Below are 27,586 nucleotides of genomic sequence, written 5' to 3'. Positions count from 1 at the left end.
TTTATATCGGACATTGACCGAGTTACCGTGATAGCTGTTATCTATAAGATAGTACGTCCGAAATTAGGTTACAAAGCTTTAGGAGACTCTAGACACTAAATTACTAATGTGCGTGAACAATGCGTGAATTACGTTTAATAGTTTTTTATATTTGACAGTTGCGGCGGCCATCTTTTATTTTTTTGACGTTTGTTTTAGCGGGAGATTCTAATGTCAGATTTTGTGCCATAGAATATAGAATTTTAAATGTTATTTTTTTTTGTTTTTAGGCGGAGGTTGGCTTATAATTGGAATTGAGTGGATATTTTTATGCTTCTGATGTTTTGTTTTTAAAAGGATTATCGGAAATTATAACGGTTTTGTTTAAGCTAATTAGAAAGGAAGAATTTTGGGCGATATTTCATTATTTATTTTTAGTTGATGACAAGGTAAAGTTGTTAATATTTTACATAAAGGATTAATAACAATATAGCTAATTTTACTGTTACAAATAAATTGTTATTTAGGCTAAGTAGGACTAATCGCGACAGGGCTTTAGATTTGGTCAATGGGGACGCAAAAATGATGATTTTACAGTTCTTTAATATGTTGAGACGCAAATTTTGTGTTGTGTTGTATTAATTATAGCAAGTAAGGTAATATTTTGATTATCACGTTAGTTGAGGGGTCGATAATGTGAGAATAGGCTGAGCAAGGGTTAGGCTTAGTGTACCTATGATTCTCGGGTCGGGCAAAAACATATTGGGCATTTTTCGGATTTTTCAAAAACTTTTAATCTGCAACGTCACGTCTTTTCTCCCTGGTGGTGTAGGCTGAAGTGCACATTACGGCACGTAATGCCGCTATAAAATATACACCCACTTTTCACCATTAATTGTTTTATATGTCCTATGTAATAGGGGTTGAGCCTATAGCCATATACTGGGTATATTGCCAGACTCCTAAATTTTACTTTAAAACTTTTAATAATTACTACTATTAATTGCAATAGGTGATCGTCTGGTATAGTAATATTATAAAATGTCTACAAGGGGTTACGAATTTACGCAAGCTGCATCAATCTTGCACAGCTGTGTCCGAAAATAATGACAGGAAATCCAAAATGGCGTATTACAAAACGTCATTGTCCAAGTAATACGAACTCCTTTGATTTTGTTATTTAAATACCAGTTTTTTTACAATAAATTGTTAATCTTTTGCAAGTATGGGGTGACCAGATGGGGCAGAGTAGATGAGAATGAATAGATGCTGTTTATTGATAAAAATACTTGTGTTTTTCAAGTGTGATGGTACTTACTCTACAAGCTATACGAAACTGTCAGATTTTATCAGTTAATTTTCAACTTTATATGAAAGTTTTAAGGTTTAGTATAGTGTGTATGTCCTATGTTAAAACGAACTTGTTTCATGAGATGTAGACATCATTTTCTGGCTTAGTTACCCCTTTTTTCGGGACAAAAACTTGTTTTGTTTAGGGCGAGATGAATTTGTTGGGATGGGTTCGGTATATAGAAAACTTTAGACTTTTTTGTTGGGGGTTTTAGGCATTTAATGAATGCTATGGGATTATACTTTAGACAGTAATCGGGCAGCAGTGCTTCTTGATAAATCTGAACTTTTCAAATAGCGTTATTGACTGAATGACTGTCTTGGATCCCGCAATAGTATAAACTAGATATTATTAGAGGAGAACAAAAATAAAACGATATTTTTTACTTTCCTCGGTGAATTTAATGCAGGAGACAGAGTTACTTAAACCACAAGAGAAACTGCAAAACTGGGAGAAGCCTAGTCGCCAAGCACCACGGAAATTTGACTTAAAACTACTACTTTGATAACTTACCATGCTTTTGCTAACTTGTATCCCAACTTACAAGTAGATAACCCTTTCAAATAATTCTGACTGGCCCCTAAAAACTCACATAACCCCTCAGTTGTCCGGTTTTTCTGTTCAATGGACTTTACATGTTCTGTCATTCCGGGGGTCCAGAGGCGGACAAAGGGTTAGAATTGCGAGTAAAAATCCACAATAAACGGGTTGATTGTCATTTCAGATTTTAGCGCGACCCACTTCTTTTTAAATTATTGATTGCGATTTACGTTACGTGTTAATTTTTATGCAAAAAGTTTTTGGTTTCGGCTGCCATTTTGAATTTTTTTGTTGAGATTTTTTTCGAATGTTTTTCTCCTGTGTTTTGTTAAGTTTTCCAATAGTATTGTTGAAGAAAACTATTTAATATTGTGCTAGAATGTTTTTCAGTATTTTATAGGAAACATTGTGGCATTTTTTATTGACAAACAATGTGGTATTCTTGATGCAGTGATGTAAAATTCTTTAATAGTAGTCTATTGTATGCAAGTATTTAAAACTAATCGGGTATAATTAACTATCTACGATAAATTTATTCTTTCTAAACAAATTAAATAAATAAAAATAAAATTGATTTCATTCAAAATTTCTCAGTCATAGAATAAATATCTCTATTTTTTTTCAATTTACCAGAGACACATAGACAATGATTGATATATTTTTTCCTTTGAATATTCTACTGTCAGTAAACATGACATTTAGTTTGACTATTTGACATTTTATTTTACAAAAACTAAATTAGTTTACAGTTTTGTTGACAGTCGGCTTTAATGCTTCTTATTGGGAGTGGGGGGGACAGAAATAGTTTAGGGCTTTAGATACTCTCTCTATTCTATTTAGATTGATAAATATCCAGTTATTTGTTTAAAATATATTGTATAATATTTTTAAATGTATTTTTTTCGGGTGTAGTTGAATTCTGTGACTAGTATTGATAGTAATTTGACTTAAAGTTGGAATAATTGACGAAAATCTTTATTAGAAATTGCTAAAAACACGAAAATTTTTATTATTTAAGCTAACAAACTTTGTTAAAATCTAGCAAAGCACAGGTTCAACATGTACAGCCTCTATTTATACCGGCAAGACAGGCCGATGGTTAAATGTCTTCAAATTAAATGCTGGGGCCGACACCTTCACAGCTCCTGCCCGCTAAGCGTACGCCGTTCGCTTGCGCTTACAAAATTCAGTTTGACTCGCTAACGGCGCGCGCACGGCCGCTCGACAACCAAACTTTTCGGCAGCGCGTACTTATTTTGGAATAAAAAAAAATCAAACGTCAAAATTCCCGCGCTTTCCTACCCGCCGGCTTTGGTGTTCCGTTTTTAAAATAACTTTTTAACAGCCAGTGCTTATAGCATTAAGGACTTCGTGTTAAGTGAACTTTTTGGATTGATTAAACAAATGCATTACGTGGGATGTGAGTAGTCGCCTTTTATAATTTTGTCTCTAATAAGAAAATTGTTCGTCCGTCGATATGAAATGAGAATTTTGTTTTATATATTTTTTTCTTTAACAGAAAATTTAATTAAACAAATCTAATTTAAATTCCAATCTTTATTTTAATGTGTTGCACATATAAATTATTTTTTTTGACAATTAAAAAAAATAATTTGTCCCCCAAAAAATTAAAGGCATCACTGTTTTCAGATTTATATTATATGTCGTGACAAAATATTATAAAGCACAGACTAAAAAAAAATTTTATAAACGTAATTTTTTAAATTTATTTTTTAATGTTAAAGACCCGTATAATGATCAGCCCGTATAACAATTATCTATCGCGAAACTGCAATGTATCAAGGTCTCAGTTGCATGAGATCTGTGTGAGCGAGACACAAAGAATTCGACCTTGTGTTAGAGTGAGAGAGCAGATGGTTAGGAAACTCTTGGGAAATATAATTTTTCTCTTTCGGGTTTCGAAGGGCGCTTTTTATGAATATTTGTTTTATAAGATAATTGTTCTTATCTCGTTTTTATTTGTTGTTTGTGTTAAATTTGGGTCGATGTTAAAAAGATTTTAACAATTTAACGTAGGGAGTAAATTAATCGTTTTATTTATTTTTGTGTGAACACGTAGCTCTGTTTAGTTAATAGGTCACGCGTGGAGTTTTTCGATAAACTAATAAATTAATTATCAGTGTTAATGTTTAATATAATTAATTTTCTATCTAGTGAGTTTAAAATGTTATTTTTATTATTTAAGTATTTAATTCTTGTTGTATTTTTGTTGTGTGTAACATTTTATATTTGGCATTATGAATTACGTACCATAACCGCTTTTTTGACAGTACTTAAAAAAAACTCTTTTTTAAATTTGATATTTGGCTTATAACCTTTTTGGTGATTTTTTTTAAGTCTAGTTTAATGAGGTATTTAAGTGGAACCTAGGTATTATTTAATGTCCTTTAGGTCTTATGCAATATGAGACCTAGGTTTAGATGAAATAATATAATGAATAGTTATTATTATATCATATAACTAATCATGTGTAGGTACTAACTATTAATTGCATTTTTATCTAAATGCAGGCATCAGGTTGCGTGGTCGCTAATGCAGCTATTGACTGTCATGTTTTAGGTTCATTCTGAGTTAGTTAAAAGTATTATTATAACATATTTCGAAATAGATAGTCACTGTTAATAGACTCATCTCAAAAATTAACACCAAAAATTTGTAATATTTTTAACAATCACACCAAAAATCACTACCACTAACAGACATGCATGACATCTACATCAAAAAAATCACATTTTTTTCTACCAAACCTAACACCCTTAGCATGGCAGCCTCCCATCTAACCAACGAACACACAGCACACACGTATCCTTGCATCCGGTCGTTGCTTCGTATTTATTTCAAATAGAAGAACATCGGTTTTGTGGCTTTCGTGCTTCGAGGCCGCTGAGATCCAAGTAATTATGATTCCTCATAAATATTAACAGATAAAATACTTTTTGTTCTCATCCTTAAGTACTAGTTGATTGAAGTACACGAAATCAGTTTCTGTTAGATCGGTTTTTAAAATAAATATTATTTAAAAACTAGGATTTTGTGTAGCTTAGCATATATTACATACATATATGGTCATCCAGACTAAAACTGTATACAAAATTTCAACTCAATCGGTTGAAGGTATCTGTTTCAATATTTCGTTACAAGTTTTCAATAAACATACTCATACCGCGACTACCGGACATGGTGTCTCGGGTTCGATTCACAGGCCAGGCAAATTACTGGTAGTTTTTCGCTTTTTCGACAATCCTCCATAGTAGCACGGAGTCTGAAATTGTGCCCGGTATATGACAATAGGCTCACCCTATATTACATGGGAATTAGAACAAGTAAAAAGTTCGTGTTGCATCGTATTTCCCAAAATCTTCTTGGGATATTAAAATCCCTGACGTCGTATTAAAAAAAATACAAAGATACAGGTACATTGCACTCAGCTCACAGCAATCTTACCTTTATAATAGTTAGTTACTACATTTAGCCTTGAGAGTTAGAGCTGTTCGCCAACAAACATATGTTTGATACAAAGTTGTACTAACTTAACTTACAGGGCTTTAGACACAGTTATTTTTACTTAGTAATACTTTTAAGTTTAGTTCAAAGTTTTGCCTTTATGAGAATTTGTAAGTTTTCTAATTCAGTCGTTCAAATCAAATCAAATCGCTTTAATGCATCCATAGTGTACAGTGTAGTCTACAATTTTAATACAAGTTTTTAAACTGACATGGTCACTAACACTAACATTAGAACTTAAGACGGGATATTTACCATGTTTATTCATAGAAACTCATATACATAAATAAACATGGTAAATATCCCGTCTTAAGTTCTAATGTTATTTTTAATACAGTAATATGTCCCAATTATGAGCCCTTTTGGGCATCGCAAAAGTTCGATTCAAAGTATAGATTTCTTTAGAGAATAATTGACAAAGAAACTCCATGGTACTTGCAAACAGTTTTAGTCTATACAAAAAAGAAGTTTCATTCATTTATGTACAATAGTCAATATGTAGGTTTAATACAAAACAAAATTGTCAAACACACGTCAAAACATGTCACTACCAAGCTTTAGAGTTTTAACCAAAAATTTTCACATAAATATACTCAATAAGTGATTGAAAAGAACATACAGAAACACTGTTACAATTACTCCTTTAAAAATGAAACAAAAAGCTATAGCATTCGTTACTAGCAACGCTATCAAGGTAGAAGAGGTACGAGCCATATTAGGGAACAATTCACAATTAGAAATTATAAATCACAAGCTAGATTTGCCAGAACTGCAAGGGGATATGGAAGAGATTTGTGTAAAGAAGTGTCAAGAAGCAGCCAGTCTTCTAAAGGTCCCTGTTATGGTAGAAGATACCTCTCTCTGCTACAACGCCCTGAAAGGTCTTCCTGGCCCTTACATCAAGTGGTTCATATATAAGATAGGGCCAGAAGGGCTGTATAACTTGCTAAAGGGCTGGGATGATAAATCCGCGAAGGCTATTAGCACTTTTGGCTATTGTTCCGATTGTGACTTAGGTGTGAGGATTTTCCAAGGTGTGGTTAACGGACAAATCGTCCCACCAAGAGGACCCAGCGATGGTTTCGATAGCATCTTCCAACCTGATGGCTGCTCTAAAACGTACAGTGAATTAACAAAGGCAGAGAAATATAAAATATCCCATAGATCGATGGCTCTAAGGAAATTTAACGAATATTTTTGTAGAAAAAATGTTTAATTAATAGTAAAATGTACGTTTTATATAAAGATTGAATGATGTGTAAGTAATCTTTGGTGATTAAAAGCTCAAACATAAATCCTCTTTGCTGTCAAACGTGTGAAAATGAGAAATTTTTATTGTTTAGTCTGTGGATACTGTGTAGAAATAGCCGAAAATTTCTTAATAACGTTGTTCTGTCGGTTTAGAAGGCTTGGCCGTCTTACTCATGCACTTTCTAATGTCACGAAGCGTTTTAAACGGAAATATTTCGTCATTTATCACTTAGGACAACGGAAGTCGATAACTTGGCTGTATGTTTTTGTTCCTTTGCGTTAAGGATTCGACGTGTTTTTTTTTATTATTTGACATCTATGTGTTATCTGTCATCTGTCATTTTGAATTAGTGAGGATGTTTGAAAATCGAAATTGAATCGGTTTTTTGTGCATTTGAAACCGATTTTAATCGTTTCTTTAGGATTTTCGGGAGTACATAATTACTGAGTAGTCCCCATGGAAAGTTATCGCTTACCGCTTTCTATGAGAATTAGTTTCGGCTGCGCATTGTCAGTTAGTTACCCAATCACTCGGTAAACGAAATGTTTTACGAACCAATATTTTAAAATGTTTAGGCCTCCATTTTAACTAGCAAAAATAATGCATTATTAATACAAAAAATTAGTCACAAAAGACCTTTTAGAAATGACATTTAAGAAACTTTCTTTAACTAAACACCTCTCACTAGCGTATGCGATTTTGATATATCGATAGTTGCCGTCTAGATTTTTTTATCGATACTCGATTCCTACATCCGGCTCTCGTTTAGCATATCTCTTATAATGGTAATAATAATAATTATGGCATCGATCAACTCTCCAACTTTCACGCAAGATTTTGGCAGTTCAGACTTTCACTCGAGTCGTGTTTGGCCCAAGTTATATGAACGAGGCGATGTTTGAGAAAAAATATTGTTTGGTGTTTAGTTTTTTTTTTGTTTTTGTGTAGATGTGTGTGTAATATTAATATGGCTTTTTAATTATGAAGGGGTAGACAGAAGTGCCTGAAATAATAGAAATAGTATGAGATATTAAGTTGAATAACTTGAAATTTTGTGTTAATTTGACACAATATGAGGTTTCGTGTTACAAGATTAATCTGTTGTCCTTTATTATTAAAAATTTATCCTTGGAACTAAAAAAATACTTAAAAACAGTAATTATCACTTTTCGAATCTTGTCTCGGTCTGCGAAATCAGGCTTGTATGTGTGAAAAGTAAATAAAATGTATTTAACAGTATCTAACCATCGTATTATGTTACTTACTTAATCATATTATGTTAATTATTTGGAAAAGCAATTAATTACAATTTACATAATTATCAAAGTGATTACATCTGATATTTAAGAAAGTATATAATATAATAAATCTCAATTATTTTCACTTCCATTACATAATTTGTATAAAAATGCATTTTTATTAACTATGTATTTAAATTTAAGTTATTTATGGATTATATCAATATTTATAATTATGTTAAATGCTATTCAAATAGTTATAATTTCACCAAATGACGATCTTTATTACTTACATATTTTTATTTAAAACATAGCTTAGCTGAGTCCGTTTCCACCAGTACTAAGCTATGTGTACCAATGAATATGATTGGTGGAAGCTAAACGCATCCACAGCAACGTAGCATAGCACATCTTTGATGGAAAATCACTCTAAATGTCTACTTCTGCCTACCCTTCATTAAAAGCCGTAGCGTTATCTTTAGTTTATGTAACAGATATTAAAACACAAACCGTTCATTCTCTAATTAACGTTCACTTGCAAAATAGCAATTATGTTATTAATATATCTTACAAAACAATGCTATCTACACGATCTTCACAAAACTTTAGACGTTCTTCAACAATTTACTGTAATCAAACTCGTTTTGTGTGAAATTTTAATATTTTTTTGGTAATTTTTTTTGTTTTTTATTACGCAAACTATCCCTAGAGTTTTTTAAACTGCAGTTCCTAGCGGGTTACCGGGGCTCCGGCTCGAAATACAGGAGTAGGAACGGGGTGGTTTTTAGTCAGTAAGAGTCTGACACTCTCTCTGGTCTCGGTAAAGGCTAGAGGTATAATTGGATGATTTTACGCCTTAAAAAAGCTTTTTTAAAGCGATTAGTCAGTATCATCATCAGTCATCAATATCATCTGTTTCTGGGTCTGCCGACACTTTACTATTAAGATTTCATTGCATGATTTTAGTTTAGTGTCTCAAGACTCTAAAAAACTTTAGATTTAGAGTTACATTTAGATTTTAATCATGATCGTCCCACTGCAGGGCAAAGGTCTCCCTACCTTCCTGTCCACTCCTCTCTGTTTAAAAATACTTTATCATGATTTTATTGTAACTTTCGTCAGACATCTAAATTAATTACTAGATTTATCGAGTTACTCACGTAATTGTTAATCAGGATCTCGACTAGTTTCAAGCCATGCTAGAGGCTCATATTCATGAGCAGCATACCGCGACACACGACGCGGCGATTGTCGCGCTGCTACTGTCTAGCATGGCTTGAAACTAGTCGAGTTCTTCGTCAAACAATTACGTGAGTAAGCCGATAACATAGTAATTAAACTTTATCATATAAAAATAACTTCATACACACGTCTTAATAAAATCGCTGCCGCTCATAACTTGACCAACAACCGCCGAAACAGTCGACTTTCATCGGTGCATAGTCGCATACGTAACGCCATCTTGCGTAACCTTAATGTGTCGCGCACGCATCGGCCATGATCAACGGTTTCTTTTGAATTTGGAATCTCTTCCATTCATCATTTGAAATTTGTTTGATAGAATTTGATTTGTAATGATTCGTTTTATTTTTACTAGCGACCCGTCTTAGCTTCGCATGGGTGCAATGGTGATATATTATGCATGTATTATACATATAAACTTTCCTCTTGAATCACTCTGTCTATTAAAAAAACCGCATCAAAATCCGTTTTAAAAGATTTAAGCATATAAAGGGACATAGGGACAGAGATCAGCACCACAAAATGTATTCTATACTAGCTTGTGTCAGCGGCTTTGCCCTATGCTTTATCCTATCACCCAAGTCAGCTCATACTCTGTCTGTATACAAAATTTCATCAAAATCCGTTCAGTAGTTTCAGCGTAATTGACGGACAAACATCGAAACAAAAGTGTGATACTATGCAGTTACTATATAACACATAGGTTATAATATTATTATAACAAGTAAGAAAAGATAATTTTAATTAAATATACAAATTAATAAGACTCGTAATAAACTCTATTTAAATACTCTGTGGTAATCTTTAAAAAGCATTACCTCTTGTTACGCAAGTAGTGGCTCGGTAGCTCAATGAAGAAAGTTGTATCCATAGTACAGACAAAACAAGTTATATTTGTATATTAATGCTCACTACGAAAATAGCCTTTACATAACCATAGCATAGAATTCAATTTCCCTTACAATCTTTCACGCACTTACGTCTCATTATAATAATAATATGTTCTAATACACAGCGTATAAAAATGTAATTCGAAATTCAAATTACAAATTCTTTTTTTTTCGTCGTTAATAAGTTTTAAAATAAACATCAGCCAGTACGCAAGTACATTCACACTGACAGTGTTGCAACACTCAATAAAGAAACGGTCAACAATAGGCAAACACCCACAGCCATACAGCCTGAGCCTAGCAACGACACATCAAAGTGAATGACATAATGGACGGTATATATCTATTCATGCGGCATATAGCGAGTAAGAAAAGTAGTGTTTTAGTCGGTATACCTCAGCGGCCATGCGGGATCGATTCCGGGCATGCGCAAAGGGGGCGAGTACTTCCGCCCCCGCACCCCGCTGAGTCACGAAACAGCCCCACGCTGCAACTGCACTTCAGTGCATGCGAGAACGCGACCAAAGGAAAACTTGAGGAAAAATAAAACGTTATAATACTGCTCTTAAAGAGAATAAAACGCGTTCGTGTTAAGTGCCTGTGACTGGTAACATGTTGTCTGTGCTGTGTCGAACCCGTGCACCATAGACCTGTCAAGTGGACACGAACTCACGCCACCTACCTACGAACTATGAAGAGAAAAAAACGAATGCACGGTACACAAAATAAAAGCATTCAATGTCATATATTAAATACAAACCATTTCGTATAATCTCTTCGACAATATTCAAACAAAAATCCGAAAGCATTTAACTCACCAGTTTAATAAGATTTGTACGCAATATATAATCACAGACCCGTTAGTTTTTAATAAAATAATAAATCTATAACAATAATTAAACACAAATTAGTGATACACCGTTATTATTAACCTCCCGAGCAAATAAACCCAACCTTAAATCGAAATTTTAGACTGATATATAAAATTCCGTAAGTAGACTTAAAAATTATAAAAAAAAAAATATATAAATAAATAAATATAGTATTTACATTAGTTGAGAATTTGAGAAAGTTTATAATATATTATTATCTAGAAATAAAAAAAGATATAAAATATTTATACTTGAACAAAAAAAAAAAGAAACGCAATATTAAAATAAAATAAATATAAATAATAAAAAAAAGTTACAAATATAATATAAAACCTGGGATCAGTGAAGTAGCCTTAGCATTTTGTACGACGATCGAACAATTTTGACACTTGCTATTTTCAGTGTACAAAAATGGATGATCGAGTGTTTGTGTGTGCAAGTTAAGTGTTATGGTAACATTGTGCTAGTGTTGGGCCTCGGAGCCAATATGAACATGAACATGTTCGAGATGTGGAACACTGTGAACACAAAGTCGGAGCAGACCAACGTACAACAGAGCCAACAACCGCACACATCAGGTGGGAGCATTAAAGGTAATTTCCACTTAATCAAACGGGACCGGTGTTTGGGGCAAACTTTGGGACAAACGTTGGAACCAACCCATAGTTTTGAAGGGTGTACAACTGTACATACACCCTCGTTTACATATTTAACACATTGAACGCCATGGTGGTCACCGGTGACCGACGTTAGCGGAGGATTTGCCTTCAACAGTTTTCTATTGGCAGTCAAAGACTTAATTTTTTAGAAAGTTTCATAGTTAAAAACGCGTTCGGAAAAAATCAACGTAATTCCTATTCAAATGCTGTTACTAAAAACCACGTGGTTTTATGTTGTCATAGAAAAATAATAAAGTCTATTTTACTTGGTAAAAATATAGTCCATAAGTTTGCCCCGAACAAAATAGCTGAAATAACTATTCACGGGTAATATTTGCAAAACTAATTCATTAACTTTTACATCTAAAATCTTAGCGCATGTGGTCACATTACACCTTAGCAACAACACTCTCGATTGTCACCTTTCACCATTTATCATTCGCATAAAAGTAGATTCAATAATAAAAAATACTTATCATAAAAAAGTACGTAAAACTCTTCACGCGTTAAACCAAAAATCTGCATAGAAACAGCAGTCATTGACATCGACTATATCACAGAAAGAGTTGCAAATTAAAAAAAACTAAAGAGCGGTTGCGTGAAACAAAACCATAATAAAAATATATATAAAAAAAATATAGAAAGTGTAATCCGAAAACTTCTTTTTCCGGTATATTTATATACCTACCTACACATAATTGTTTCTCATATAGCGGTGCTTGCGTAAGACATAAGAAAGTGGCCAATTAAAATTCGGCTGTTGTCGCTCTGTCGTGATATTTCGTAATTATTTTATAGTCTTTTGTGGAAAAAAATACTCATTTCGCGCATGTATCTGTATATATTTCATTGAAAACCCCAAATTTTAATCACATTTACTCACAATTTCAAAAAACTTTATTACTTTCTCACACGTATTAAATATTACATCGTTTAAAATCGATCATTTACCATCTATATTCTACTGGACTCAAGTTTGAAGCTTACGAGCTAGACAACACTTTGCTTTGTTATCATATGTTGATAATCAGCGAGGATTGAAAAATACAGTCTGTCTACTCATGATTTCAGCTTGCATTTTAGACTCACTGATGTTGTGAATCATAGGTTCACTAATTATTGAATGATTGCAATATGATGTTCATAGTGCATCAAACACATTATCATGTGTAGTAAAATCTTCATCCACCATACGCGGTACTATACTTAGATGTAGGGATGTAGTATAATGCGGGATGAAGCATCAAATATTCTTTAGTTTGTCGAGAAAGAGTTATTTGCCCGTTGCAAGGAATTGCAGGTAAAGCAAAAAATTACAACACGGCGCAAAAAAGCCAGTGCTCAGTAAAATGCCGAAGCCTACTTCGATGCCACAGACTCTTATAACATTGCACGGAATGACAACCACCAGATGCACTTAATTTTTTTAAACTGGGATGTTCTCTTTTTTAACGTATGATTTGAGTACACTAGAAGAATTTTTAGTTGTTCAAATGCGTTTCGCTACGGAGTTTCGTTGCTTTTTTTTTGGTCGAATTTAAGAAATAATGTTCAAAGCTTTTTAGCTATCCTTATTAGATGATATGGTGAAATTTGCCACTACTAGCGCCATACATAATTTAATCAGTAATGTCACTTAAAGTAAGGTAAAATTTTATTCAGAGTATTTTTCCTCTAAAACTAAGCAATGCTTTCCATCTAAAGCAGTTGTATAAGAATTTTTGATTCCATATTACTGGAGCACTATTCTCATGTAAGGAAGATGCAGTCTTAAAGATATTGTAGCAACAAGAGTCAAAAGACTGGCACAGGGTGTACTTTTTCGTGGATAACACATAAGTCACTGTAATTTAACAACTGTAGGACTTATTTTTCTATATTTTTCTGATACCAGTTGGAACCTTGCTGATCATCTAGTGCCCGTTGGACGTCGACTTCAGGGACACCCTGTATAGCGGTGCTTGCGTAAGACATAAGAAAGTGGCCAATTAAAATTCGGCTGTTGTCGCTCTGTCGTGATATTTCGTAATTATTTTATAGTCTTTTGTGGAAAAAATACTCATTTCGCGCATGTATCTGTATATATTTCATTGAAAACCCCAAATTTGAACACATTTACTTACAATTTCAAAAAACTTTATTACTTTCTCACACGTACTAAATATAACATCGTTTAAAATCGATCATTTACCATCTATATTCTACTGGACTCAAGTTTGTGGCTTACGAACAGCTTTGGATCTTACACTTGAATAAATACAGTCTATTTTTCAGGCATTCGTTTCACGCTGTGTGAAATAGGTTAGCTTATTCACGGCATCAAAATGTCCTATCCACCATAACTATGTATACTTAGATATAGGGATGTAGTATTGAAAGGTTGTTACCCCAACGCTTACGGACGCCACAGTGACCTACTTCGGCGCCACAGACTCTTATAACTAGCACGGAATGACAACCACCAGATGCACTTAATTTTTTTAAACTGGGATTCTCTCTTTTTTTTTAGATTTTCTGGCTTTTGTTGTTTTGCGTTTGCTGTTGGCTTTGGTTTTGTGGGTTCAATTTATAGAGTAATGAATTGAATTATGTGAATGATTATGAAGGAAAATTATGGTGAAAGACAATAAAATGAAAAATAGTAATTTAATAGATGGAGCAGTTGGACAAAAAATAATAAAAATCGAAGTCAAAATTCGCACATTGCGACACAAATGTACACACAATAATAAACAAGTATCAAGACTATACCTACTACTTTCTTATTAAAATGACAATAATATTAAAAAAGACATGGTCACTAACACTATCATTAGAACATTGACACGGGATATTTACCATGTTTATTTATGTCTATAAGTTTCCGATATTTCGGCACTGTTGCAAGCGCCATGATCACGGATGAATTGAGCATTTCACCATAAATAAACATGGTAAATATCCCGTCTCAAGTTCTAATGATAATATTAAAACAATATTCATTTTCTTAAAGCTGAATGAAACCCTAAGGACGTGCATCGAATGTCTTGTAGCTTCGTCATTGAGGTCATCAAAAATATCATTACGTGTAATCCTTAGTGCCTCATGGAATGCATTTGACACATTCATTTAAACGTCAGATGGTACTCGAGATTCATTTAATAGATGGCGCTAAGGTCACTTCGTTCGAAGTTTATAGAATTAAATTGTGGTTTTCCTTATTTTTATTACGTTTGGTTTTTAAAAGAAGGCCTATTTGATTGGATGTATGTGAGTAGTGTGTAAGGATTTGCTCTTATTATCGTTTATTGTCAGTTTCTATAATATTTTGGTAGAAAATATTATAAACAATGAGAATGATAGATTCATTCTGAAGCTCCATACTTTATTTATTAAATAAATAATCTCAAAAAAGCCAAATCACTATCCAAAACCAACTTTCAACATCTCAAAACTCCATAGCAATCACATTGGCGCCATTAAAACCTTTTTTTTAATGGCATTGATCGCAACGCGCCATGATATTCACACTCGGACCAGCCAGTAATAAAAAGTTGTTCTTTTTTCAATTTCAATTGACATTTCGGTGGTACTTTCACGCGGGGCGCGTTCGTTTTATTGCACAGATATAATAAAGGACATGTTGTTTCACATGGCGCTGTTAAGAAAGCTTTGTAGGGTTGACAGTTAAAAAAAATGTATTAAAAATTGTAACTTTGTAGTATTCATATTGAATTAACTCTAACAGTAGAACTTAAGACGGGATATTTACCATGTTTATTTATATCTACGAGTTTCCGATGTTTTAAAATCTTATATTGAATTAACCGGAGAATTATGCCTGTTTGGCTCTATCTAAAGGAATCCAGAGGACAAAATAATAAAAAATAATTTTTTGGTCGTAGACTCTACGCAGCCTCAAATCCAAAAAATATCTCACTCATTCTTCTCAATAACAGATTATTTTGATCTATAAAGCCTCCAATAAATACTTCACTCGACATTAAACAACGAGAAAAACTCTTAAATCCCATCTCCTCTTTGAGACTAAATCAAAAACATGACAAAAACAAAAATAACTACCTACTTATCCGAAAATAAGACACACCTACCTATATACATTCAATTTCCTAAAAACATTTAACAAAAATACTCAAGACGCAAACGTCGACAGCGAAAAAACCTTTTAAAATTTCAAGAGAAAGTTGATTCAGATCTTAACACAGCATTGTCCTGTCTCTGTGTAGGTATCAAATAAAAATGGCGTCGGTCTCACAAAAGAAATGTATTTCTCAAAATTGTGTTTAAGATTTTCTATTTAAAATACAAATTATGATGTGAATGATGACTCATGATGTCTATATTTAAGCGTTTAGTTTATTATTTGTTCGATTTCGCTTGCATTCATCTATTTATGTGGCAAAATTTATCAGAATCGGTGCAGCAGTTTCGTAAAACAATACCCTTTTTAGACTCAGATTAAAAACGCATCAATACATTTTCGTTATAACAACCGAACGCTAATGGATGCCATATTTGTGACAGAAATACACAGAAAAGTTAAAATAAAATATTGCCCAACCTTAGCTCATTAAATCCACCCACTGAATTCACTATCACTTTCATCTAATGTAACAAACATATCTACGATACACACCTACAATTATTTATACCTAAATACTTTCTTTTTTACACCTATGATTAATTACACAATGTACTTTTTAAATCTTTAATAGGCTAGTTTCCTACTAGTCAAATTCAATACTTTTTTCGAAACGTCAAAAACTATATTATTTTCTATGAACTTTGTATGAAATACTCTATTATGACGTCATCAGATTTTGACGTCAAATAGCAGACTTATTTCTAGAAATTTAGCTAAAAAAAAAATCGAAAATTAAGTAAGTAGTTCATCAAATTGATGAATGAGAGTGTGATTATTTTTGAATATTGTATTGTATTGAAATATGTTTAATTTTATTTAATTGTATGTAATAATTTATTTTTGACCCAATCATCATCCCAATTACACATGAAATTTTCGGCCGCCATTTTATTACAAACGCACCATTTTTTAATGTGGAAACCCTGAAGCGAACTCTGGTTTCTTTTTTTAAACGCAGGTTGCGTAACAAGGCATTGCTAACCAGTTCCATTTAACATAAGTTATGATTGGTGAACGAGTACCGAACATGAACGCGCCCCTCCTATTTAGAGCATTTAAAAAGAGAAACGCGTGTGTGATTTGAAATTTGGAACGCTTTTATTTTAATTTTTGCATTTTTTGACTGATTTGTTGGTTGTAGAAAATGTGATGTGTAAGTTTTACAACAAAATTGATACTATTTAAAAATAAAACAGACTTATAAATTAATGTAGCCCAGAGTTTAGGAATTATGCCCCATTTCTAGTACTTGTATTTAAACTTAAATCATGAGACTAATAACTTAATAAATCATATTACATTAAATATGACTAAAAACAAATATCTAAATTACTAATCGACTAACTTAACGACCGTAGTTATCAACAAAATCGTCTACCACACAAAAATATCATCAGTATAATATAGGTAAATCAATTTATTTCGCCTTTTAATACGAAATCCAGACATAACTGGTAAACTAGCATAAAATAACCAAATTGTCAACTACGCAATATACGAAATTGCTTAGCATGCAGAGCTCAAATTACACCGGACGTAATAATTATTGATATTAAAACTATTATAAAATGTCCTATGTCAGCCATTTTGAGTTAAGACATACGTATTTTGCGCCTTAATCTACTAATGTTATAAGTGTGATTTATTTTATTATTTGTTAGTTACGTTCTTACGCCAAAACTGCTGAATGGATTTTGATGAAACTTCGAATGCATAAATTGAATTGTCATTAAAATTTGTCCTTAAAACACTAAATGTTCTCAAAATTTGTTTTATCACTGGCAAAAGACCGGACAACAGTACTCAAAATTAGAAATATTTTTTTGGACCTCTATTCAACAGTCTGTGACAGTCCACTGCTGGACTATGCCCTTTCCTTCCTCTCTTCATAAGAGGGCTTTGCTATAATCTCAATCGTTTTACTGACGAATTTGAGATCACAGTTTAAAAGGTTCAGGTTTATCAGAGAGCACTTTTTTTTAAGGGGGGAAAATCATCCTATGACTTCTCTCGTCTTGGGCGAGGCGTGAGGGAGTGTCAAACTCTTACTGACTAAAAACCACCCTGTTCCTACTCCTGCTTTTCGAGCCGGAGCCCCGGTAACCCGCTAGGCAGTCCGCAGCTCCGGATCAGAGAGCGCTACGAGTATATCCAGCTAAGAAAGAAATGAAACTCTTCACATTACAACATAAATATGAATGAAACAATTTACAATAAGACTCATAGTGCAACTCACGACGTAATTGAAGGAAATTGATAATTTAGTGCGTAGTAACCCGTAGTGTAGTGTTGCTAGTTCCTAAACGAACATGGCCGACTTTTTTTAGCATGGCAACATTGCTTACCGAATTCGAAATTCGAATGGAGGTCGTATTTTGTTGTCGTGTGGAAAATTTTTGGTGTTTTACGATTCTTTGTGATGTAATATTGTACTTAAAATGTGATATTTAGTACTTAAATTCACTGAGGGATAGGTAGAAAAGGTCTTAAAGTATATAATTACTTTTCAACGGGCTACATATCAACCGCCTCTAAGAGTCATCAGACTACCACAGATGGGGCCCAGTAGGGCTGATGCCGAACCCAAACTGCGGACGGCCTAGCGGGGCTTAGGCTCGAAAAGTAGAAGTAGGAACGGGTGGTTTTTAGTCAGTAAGAGTCTGATACTTCCTCTCGTCTCACCCAAGGCAAGACCAAGGCGCATGTAATGTCCCAAGTGTTGCAAGTGATCATAGGCCACGGTAACCACTTACCATCAGGTGCTTTCTTACCACCGTCGTGTTATAAAAAAAACACGTCATAATATTATCTATTCCTAGTATTGGGTAAGCTAGGTCAATATTACTGTCAGTTTACTAACTGGGAAAACCCTAGCTAACTATGAGTTAGGTAGATAGTTCTACGTATCCTTACGAAGTAATAATAAAGATGTGAAAGTTAGTTTCTTTTTCTTTCCTAGTGCTTGTCTACAGAGAGTAGAAAACTTAGTTTGGTATAGGGATGACATTGACGAATGTCAAAATTTATGTCAATCCCATGACATCTGGCGTGTCTGGGTCTGTTTTACTTTTAGGCTCTAGAGTGTCTCTAAAGTCCGCCAAAAACCACGTTATTAAAATAAAACTATCAAAATGATTGGTAATTATTTAAGCAAGTTGAAATAAAATCAAAATACTCCCTAAATTAGTACGGAAAGTACCAGGATAACAGAAATGTGTGACAGGTCACTTATTAAAAAAAACTGTTCAATTTAATTTACTTCTTTTTCCTTATAATTTCAATATTTATCATAGAACAAACAAATTACAATAGTTTTCTTTAATCAAAATCAAAAACTCCTTAAATTAGTCACACATTCACATACGAAAAGTACCAGGACAACAGAAATGTGAAACAGGTATCTTATTAAAAAAAGACGGTTCAATTTCGTTTACTTCTTTTTCTTTAATAGTTGTTTTAATATTATCAATATTAATTTATTATAGAACAAATAAATACATAGTTTATCAAAATAAATCCCAAATCACCCTAAATAAAATTAGTCACACATTCACATACGAAAAGTACCAGGACAACAGCAATGTGTGACAGGTCGCTAGTTAGTCTTAGTCCGTAGAACTGAAGTGCGCAAGAAAAAGTTGCCTGACCAAGACCCATATAGCATGTTCGATGTACTTAAACCAACTAGTTTTGATACTTGCGCGCTTTGCATGCGTAAAGTTTTAGGTATAAAGTACCTATATTATTTTTTTTTGCAATGTAATGTGTGTTTGATGGTAGAGTATGGACATATGTCACCAGACAACACCATTACTCTTCAAGTGGGTGTCTAAAGATATTTTTTTTTAAAGTGGAAAAGTCATCCGATGACTTCTCCTGCCTTTGGTAAGACGAGAGAGAGTGTCAGACTCTTACTGACTAAAAACCACCCCGTTCTTTCTCCTGCTCTTCGAGCTGGAGCCCCGGTAGTCTAAGGGATATTTAACAGAGATAGGCCAGCAGGGCTCTCTGATAAACCTGAACCTTTTTAAACTGCAATCTCCAAGCCATTTGCTATCCGTGGAGAGTATTTAAAAATCTTCCTATGTAGGGGCCCATAAATCTATCAGTGTTATATCGCGGGCTGTTTATGCTGAATATTTTTTCTCGTATAAATATAATTACAGGTATTGCTATTCAATTTAGATTTTGACAGCGCATTTGATTTGTAATTATTGTAATCAAGTATGAATTACATGTGTGTTATAAATAACATTTCGATGTTATTTTTTGTTGTTATAATATAACGTTTGTAATTATAGTTATTTGAGAGATGTTATGAGTTGTGCTTGAGGCGCTTTTCAAGAAAAGATTGATGTATTTGATTAAAAAAACAGATGTCAACTTTCTTTTTGTACTGTTGGATGATTTCGTAGCTAGATGCTATTTATGTCTTTAATGCTTTTTTATGTGTATTTAAATTATAACATGTTTATTAGAAGTCTATAAATAGAACTAATATTAGTTGAATATGGTATCTGTTATATTAGAAACAACATATTTTGAAATTTTACGGCAACACTATAAAAGAAAGACTTTTACTTAAAAATACGAATCGAAACGAAACTCTTACTTTTTTATGCAAACAACATATTATAATATCTGCATAACTTCAGCAATATATTAATAGAAAGCAATAAAAATAAGCTTTTATTTATGTTATACATATCTAAAAATAATATAATCCTATTAAAATGTAAGCGTATAAAAATAACTGTTATTTCTATATTTATAACGTTAAATTATTTTGTTGTAATAAACAAACCGTTATTTAAATGGTTTTTTGAACAACCGTTACGTTGTGTGTAGTTATTTTAAATAGCTATAATGTTGCATAATGATAGCAGTTGTTCATCAAATCTGTATATTGATGTTTGTATCATTTTTCGTTGATTGGGTACAAATGCCACTGTCAAGAGCAAAGTTTTGGCTTCAAAAATCCGTTTAGGAACAGTTTAGGTGATTTTTTATTTACATATAGGTACTCTAGAATTATCTGTGATATATTAGGCATTAGACATTTAAGTGGAAGAGCCATGCTTCGAATGGGACGGCTTGACTGGAGTGATACCACGGCCTTACAGAAAACCGACGTAAAATAACGCTTGCGTTGTGTTTCGTTGTGTGAGTGAGGTTATCGGAGGCCCAATTACCTTCCCAATCTCCGATTCCTCAACAACCCTTAAATTCTCAACCCCCAAAAGGCCGGCAACGCACTTGTAACGCCTCTGGTGTTTCATAGGCGGCGGCGATCGCTTACCATCAGATGATCCATCTCCTCATTTACCGGCTTATACCATACTACAAAAAAGACAATATTTCAATCCCAAAAACACCTATAATTTTACACACACTCGTGACAAGTATCAAGTTTTACCAGTCGTACTTCACACATTTATTTATGCGCATGCGTGGAGCGTGCACTCAGGTACTCTGTGATATGATAATAGTACATGTCTGTGTGTTGTGCTGTGCTGCGTTTAGACCGGCTAGTCTAGGCGGTGGCTCGTTTGAGTGTTTAATTGATTTTGAAGTTTATTTGTTTTAGGTTAGGTTTGGTTTTTGGTTGAACTCGTGTTGTAGGGGTAGAAAGCAAGTATAGAACGTCATGTGATAACATGTATATGATTGCGTCCAAATTGCATAAGGTTAAAGTCAAAATTGTTTATTTCTAATAGACAAGGAAGGCACTTTTTAACGTCAAAGCAAATATAATAACATTAAAAATGTCTGTCTGTCGGACAGTCCTCTAGAAGCACATGAAAGCTCTCTTAAAATGTTTCTGAATAGGTACGAGTATGACTTCTTACATAGTCAAAAGTGAGTACATTAATAATTTAATATACTGTCTTATACTTTAGCCATTACGGTGCAAAATAATAACATTTATTAAGATTACTAAATTCAATAGGAAATATTCAATATACCACTACTAAAGTAAAAAAAAAAACGCAACACGAAAATCAGCTTCAAAAATCCATGCCTCGTTTAAAACACTTGACTACTTCGGCGACAGTACTTAGTCGCTAACACAAATGACCGGGTGAGTGGGCTAGGCCGACTGGCGTGTGACATAATAATATTACAGCCATGTGTGCATACACTGTGCTGTGTTTAGATTTGTGGCTGTAGGGCTAGTAGGTACTTACTTACTTAGTTAGTTGCAGTAGATAATTTTGTGTTTAAATTAAAGTAATATTTAGGTTTTGTGTTTCATGTAAGTTTGAGTTTAGTTTGAATGGTTTTCTTTTGTGAGTGGTTGCAAGTGCGACTCGGCAAGAGGTCTCGGGTTCGATTCCCGAGTCGGGCAAAGTGCCGGACGTTTTTCAGTTTTTGAAAAAAAAAATCTCAGTAGTAGCACGGAGTCTAGAATTGTGCCCAGTATATGGCGATGTTGTGATCCACAAATTGTCGTTTCGGGTCTAGGTGTCATGTGTATGTGAAATTGTATGTTTGTAAACGCACCCACGACACAGGAGAAAAGCCTAGTATGGGGGCAACGTTTAAAAAAAAGATCTTGTGCAAACAAATATAATGATCATACATAACTAGAGTCATTCATTAACTAGAAAAACGAATAGACAGTGTGTGAGTTACCCAATTACCGTTCTATTATCATTTCCAATACATCAACGATTTACTTAATTTAACCACTTATATTTCAATAGCTTTTGATAATGTGTCTATGTGTGAGTGGCTAGGTATACCTAGATCTAGTCCTAACCTCGTCATGTGTAGCTTAACTAGAACTTATAAGTGACTGATAATAAATGCGTATGTGTTAGTGTCATGCTACGTTCAGTTTGAACAAAATTTGATTTAAAATTATGGTGGATATTTCATTTTGTTTGCTCTTGTATTTTTGTTCTTAACTCTAGTGTCGATATCATTCCCATCTTCAAGCATTATACACTTAAACTACTGTAGTAGATCACATCAAAATTCGTTAAGCAGTTTTCGAGTTCACCGTGAATAGAAAGATAGATATAACCTGGGTGTCTTCAAAGCTCGTGAATATATTAACTAGATAAAGAATAGATAGCGGCCAAAAGTCGACCAATTAAATGTAAAAAAAAAACAAAAAAAAAAAGCTATTTGTTTGAACGCGCTAATCTTCGGAACTACTCGTCCGAATTGAATAATTCTTTTTGTATCGGATAGTCCATTTATTAAGAAAGACTATAGGCTAAAAACATCACGCTATGACCAATAGGAGCCGAGCAGAGCGGGTGAAACCGCGCGGAAGTAGCTAGTTAATTGATATATGGACGACTAACTCAGTTATATTCTTTTAGCAAACGCGACTGTTATCAGTAATTAAATGTCCAGGATTAATCTTAATGAGTTTTCCTATTAGTGAGCCACAATGATTCTAGTGTCATTGGCCACTGTGAGGTGAATAGGTTTATAGTATCATTAGTATCTGAGACCATTAACATAACTGACTGATTGACGAGTCACAATCTATTGTTTTACAATGTTTCTATGGAAAATATTCATGTTTTTGGAATTGAAATGGAAGAAATATATTGTTTTTTGGTTCTGTCTAGAGACTTAAGTCTAGATGTCCCTTGTGTCTAAGCTATCTCATTAAAAAAGGTGTGTATAGACTTAAAAACGGTGGAAAAATTAATCAATTAGGGATTTATTTCTACCTGGAGCTGCGGACTACCTAGCTGGTTACCGGGGCTCTGGCTCGAAAAGCAGAAGTAGGAACGGGATGGTGATTTAGTCAGTAAGAGCCTGACGCTCCCTCTTGCCTCACTCAAGACGGAAGAAGTCATTGGATTATTGCCCTCCCTAACAAAATAGATTTCTTTCTAATAATAGGGATCTAATAACGTTACTGACCATAATAATCATTACACATCGCTTACCATCAGGTGACTTGTTTGCTCGTTTGCCTCCTATTCTATAAAAAACACAAATCTCATTTTCCAATACAAAAATGCCACAAAAATAATAAATATTTCAAATCATAATTGCAATTACAGACGAAACCACAAAATGCGTAACTGTTGCGTTATTTCACACCTTACTTCTCTTAATATTTGATCACCAATGCTATTGGTTGTTTTATTTTATTACGCATTGTCAAACGCAACGCTATTGGGCGGTTTGCATGTGAAATACTTACATAGAAAGGTTTAATGAGATATTATTATTAGTTATTGTTGTCTTTTTAACTGTTGAAAAGCTTTATTTCTCAGCTATTAAATGAAAAGTTATATTAATAAAATTACGTAAAATACATTTTCCTGTAATAACTATAGTCTATTTATATTAATATTATCCTTAGACAAAAACAATAAAAAAACAACTCAACCTTTAAATACCACAATCAATTGTACTATCTCGTCAACTCGCTCGATCTATGCAAGTGTTAGTGTTTCAGGCAAGTACTAACCCCTTTCGAACGCGCCTTCTTTGCAACTATTGGAGCGGTCACGTGGATGTGTGCGTGTACGCATTGCACGTTGCGTTTATACTGATGACGTCATACGAGTGTCCTATGAAGCGGGGTGGTAGGGATTTCAATACATTTTTATTGCTATAGATAGAATGATAGAATTTATTGTGTTGTTCGTCGAGGGAACGGATACTGGGTTGAGTAAAGTTTTATTGAGCGTTTCAGACACAAATCTTTACATTATGCTGTTAATAAGAAAAAAACTAAGGAGGTTTTATTAACCTCTTTAGCTAAATCAACACATGGTATGATGTTACCAACCTTACAAAACCAAACCCCATACCAACCTTCAAAAAATAAATCAAAGGACGAAGTACCAACATTAGAAATTCGCAAATTTTCATCAGTTTTCCTTTGGCACGCCTCAAGGACGGACGGTTGGCCCCGTTTCGGTTATCAATGCACAAAAAAACAATTTATCACCTTGATGGGATATTGCAAAATGTAAAAGCGTTCTGATTCTAACTGTTGCAACCGTCGGAAGGTTGTTTTCTCTTGTCTGCTTATTGTATACCTATTGTGACAGGTCCGCTAACTTTTTGGGCCTATATTTGGGCCTTTATGACAATTTTTGTGGCTGTTTCGGATAGATTCAGTCCAAAATGAAGCTTTAATGGAAGTGTTTTAAGAGTCTCTTGAGTTGCATCACATTGCATCATCTTTAGAGCACTTATACCATGAATTTTTCTAGAACTTTAAAAACTACAATGGTTACCGAGAGTTAGTAGAGTAGTTTCTGTATCATAGTCTATTGCTAGGAATTGTGATGATGAAGATTAGGTTATTTTCAAATCAGTATCAGGAACTTGAGCTTAAAACTGTGCTTATTTCACCATTGTTACATCAGAGATAGATTTCGTTATCAGAAATAAGACAAAAGAGCAGATAGTCTAATAGGGAATTAACTCACACGATTGAACGTTCAATATTTGACAGTTACTGTGATTGAACATTAAACCTATATCCACATTTGTACCATCTGGTGAGCAAAGAAATGGTAGCCCCAATTAAACAAGCAGATGGATTTCTTGATGGTAACTGAGCAGCATTGCCTATTATAAACAAAATAGACGTAGTACCTATTCTAATTTCTCTAAGGACTCGATAAATAATTAATTTATGCAACAACAAAATCTAAATCAAAGCAACAAATACAATAACGATAGATATTTCTATTTCAAAAGCTCACATGACGCCATGTTTGATAAAAAGCATTATAACAATGCACACATCGGTCGCATACAACTGATAAAATGATAATTTATCGTCTAAATATGGACTTTGAAATAATATTATGCACAAACTAAACTGTTTATAAACCTTCATAATTGTATTTAGAAAGAACTAGTTTCTAACAGCGGTTTCGCCCGCGTTATTGGGATAAAAAGTAGCTTTAATTTTAGTGGGATAACTGTTTGACGAGGAACTCGACTAGTTTCGAGCCATGCTAGAGGCTCATATTCAAAGCATTCCGCGACACACGACGCGGTGATTATCACGCTGCTACTGACTAAGTCGATAACATAATCATTTTTCAGATTCAAAACTATCTATGTGCCAAATTTCATCCTGATGCGTTCAGTAGATTGTGCGTGAAAAGGCAACAAATATACATATGTACAAACTCACAAACATTTCATTTAATTTTATAATACACATGACACGTATCACGTAGTATTAATAAAATTTTCTTATTTGAAAGTTGGCATCACTGATCGTACCATTTTGACAGTTGAGACAGGCAAAGGCATAACACTATTCTGCCAATAAAGGCTGAATAGAAAAATACCTTTGCCTACACATTCATAATTTAAAACGAAACGCAGAAAAGCTGTCTACGCATGTCACGTTCGCTGTATTGACGGCGCATTGAGTGGCCTTGTAGATTTTCTTCTTATTTCAAAGAATTTCATCCTTTTTAAAGCTTACTTGCCTTACATAGCGTTGTGTGTCTATTCGCAAGTAAATACAATGATGATTTTGAACGTTGATAGTATATGATAGTAGCCACATCCGTGGTTTTGAACGCGCATTCATAGATAGACCGGCCTTGCTAGTGCTATTCAACTCGATGACATACTTTTCAGTTGGCTACAAGCCGTGTCACTGTGCAAAGAAATAACAACTTTATTTCCTTTAAAATACAGTCGATATTTTATTAAACGAATTTAACGTAAAGTTTTAATTGAGACAACGCACCGTCCTATCGCGAATTTCGAAATTTGAATTTCGAATTTGGCGTATTATTCTTTTTTTTTATAACTCTCCAGTCTCTCGTGTTTTTTTTTAATTCGGACACGTTCAGTAGTGAATTATTTAAAATGTTTTATTTAAATATAATTATTTATTAAACAAATGTAATTAATTTAGCAATTAATACTGGTTTTTCTTAACAGATAATTCATATTCATGAGACCTACCAAAGAGTCCTTAATAGTTTATGTCTATTTAATGTACTAGCTTGCGTATTAATAAATTGACTGGCCACTTAGACTTATAAGGCTGCAGTTGAACGATGTTCAAGCATGGAACGCGTTTCAAATGCAGAACGCCAAACATGGTTCTCAAACGAAATTCGAATTTAGAATCTTCGAGAATAAACGACTGTTTTATAACTGCCATTTTTAATTTAATTTAAATTTAAAGCTTGCAACTTTACAATAAAACGTATTTTTTTAACATGAACTGCTAGGGAGTGGAATTCTTTGCCGGAGTCTGTGTTTCCTGATGGGTATAACCTGGGTGTCTTCAAAGCCCGAGTGAATAGTTTACTTATGGGCAGACGTGCTCCATCGTAGGCCGCATCATCACTTACCATCAGGCGAGATAGAGGCCAAACGTCGACCCATCAAATGTAAAAAAAAATCCTTTCTTAGTGCTCCCATACAATTCCTAACTGAACCTATACCTAAGCCAAAATTCTATCGTTTTACGACCAGTAATTTCGGCTATACGTTCGTCTGTTACTTACTAAATAACGGAAGACTTTTTATAAATATTGATGATTAACAACGCATTGGATGGCGTCTAGTGATCGTGAGGTCATTGACTTCAACTCTATGATAGTACATTGGGCAGGTCAAACTGCTGCAATCTGTTCATTTTTGTTATTGGATTTTCGACCTTATAACTGAGGCTGTAGAGTTGACTATATTTTTGATAGAGAGGTATAGCTTGAGTTGCTGTTGTGGTTATTTTTCGTTTGGGCGCAGTGGCAGTGTCCGGTATAAGGCAATAGGCGTTCAAATAATTGTAATTAAAGTATGAGTAGGGGATAGGAAATTCTATTGTAGGTATTAATAAGTGTCATTTTTGATTGATCTAATATTTTGGAGTAATAAAAATGTCGGGTTTTTGATAATATAATTATGTCACATTTTACACA

At 33.7% G+C, this 27,586-nt stretch overlaps 2 protein-coding genes across 9 annotated transcripts in view; both read left to right on the top strand.

Annotated features, from left to right (window-relative positions):
- Positions 1-27,586, top strand: part of LOC118279815 (probable nuclear hormone receptor HR3) — a 132,072-nt gene that overhangs the window by 24,798 nt on the left and 79,688 nt on the right. The window contains exons 1-2 of one of the 8 annotated variants that reach the window (XM_050702336.1): positions 3,067-3,290; positions 11,292-11,467. The exons of 3 other annotated variants lie outside the window; for them this stretch is intronic. In XM_050702336.1, the coding sequence (XP_050558293.1) occupies positions 11,305-11,467 (163 nt within the window). In that variant the 5' untranslated portion in view covers positions 3,067-3,290; positions 11,292-11,304. Of the gene's footprint in view, positions 1-3,066; positions 3,291-11,291; positions 11,483-27,586 lie in introns of those variants that run through there. 4 more of the 8 variants (XM_050702335.1, XM_050702343.1, XM_050702342.1 and 1 more) reach the window with 4 other exon arrangements.
- On the top strand, positions 5,854-6,690 carry LOC118279816 (inosine triphosphate pyrophosphatase-like). Its single transcript, XM_035599611.2, has one exon. It carries the CDS (start codon positions 6,045-6,047, stop codon positions 6,609-6,611), a length of 567 nt encoding a protein of 188 aa, XP_035455504.1. The 5' UTR covers positions 5,854-6,044; the 3' UTR covers positions 6,612-6,690.

Source organism: Spodoptera frugiperda, chromosome 22, assembly GCF_023101765.2.
Source record: "Spodoptera frugiperda isolate SF20-4 chromosome 22, AGI-APGP_CSIRO_Sfru_2.0, whole genome shotgun sequence".
NCBI lineage: Eukaryota > Metazoa > Arthropoda > Insecta > Lepidoptera > Noctuidae > Spodoptera > Spodoptera frugiperda.
The sequence above is the reverse complement of the archived record's forward strand: the minus strand, read 5'-3'. Positions and strand labels throughout refer to the sequence as shown.

What these genes read in the sequence shown, in the direction of transcription:
- LOC118279816 (XM_035599611.2), top strand. Translation starts at nt 6,045, where the DNA reads ATGAAACAAAAAGCTATAGCATTCGTTACTAGCAACGCTATCAAGGTA.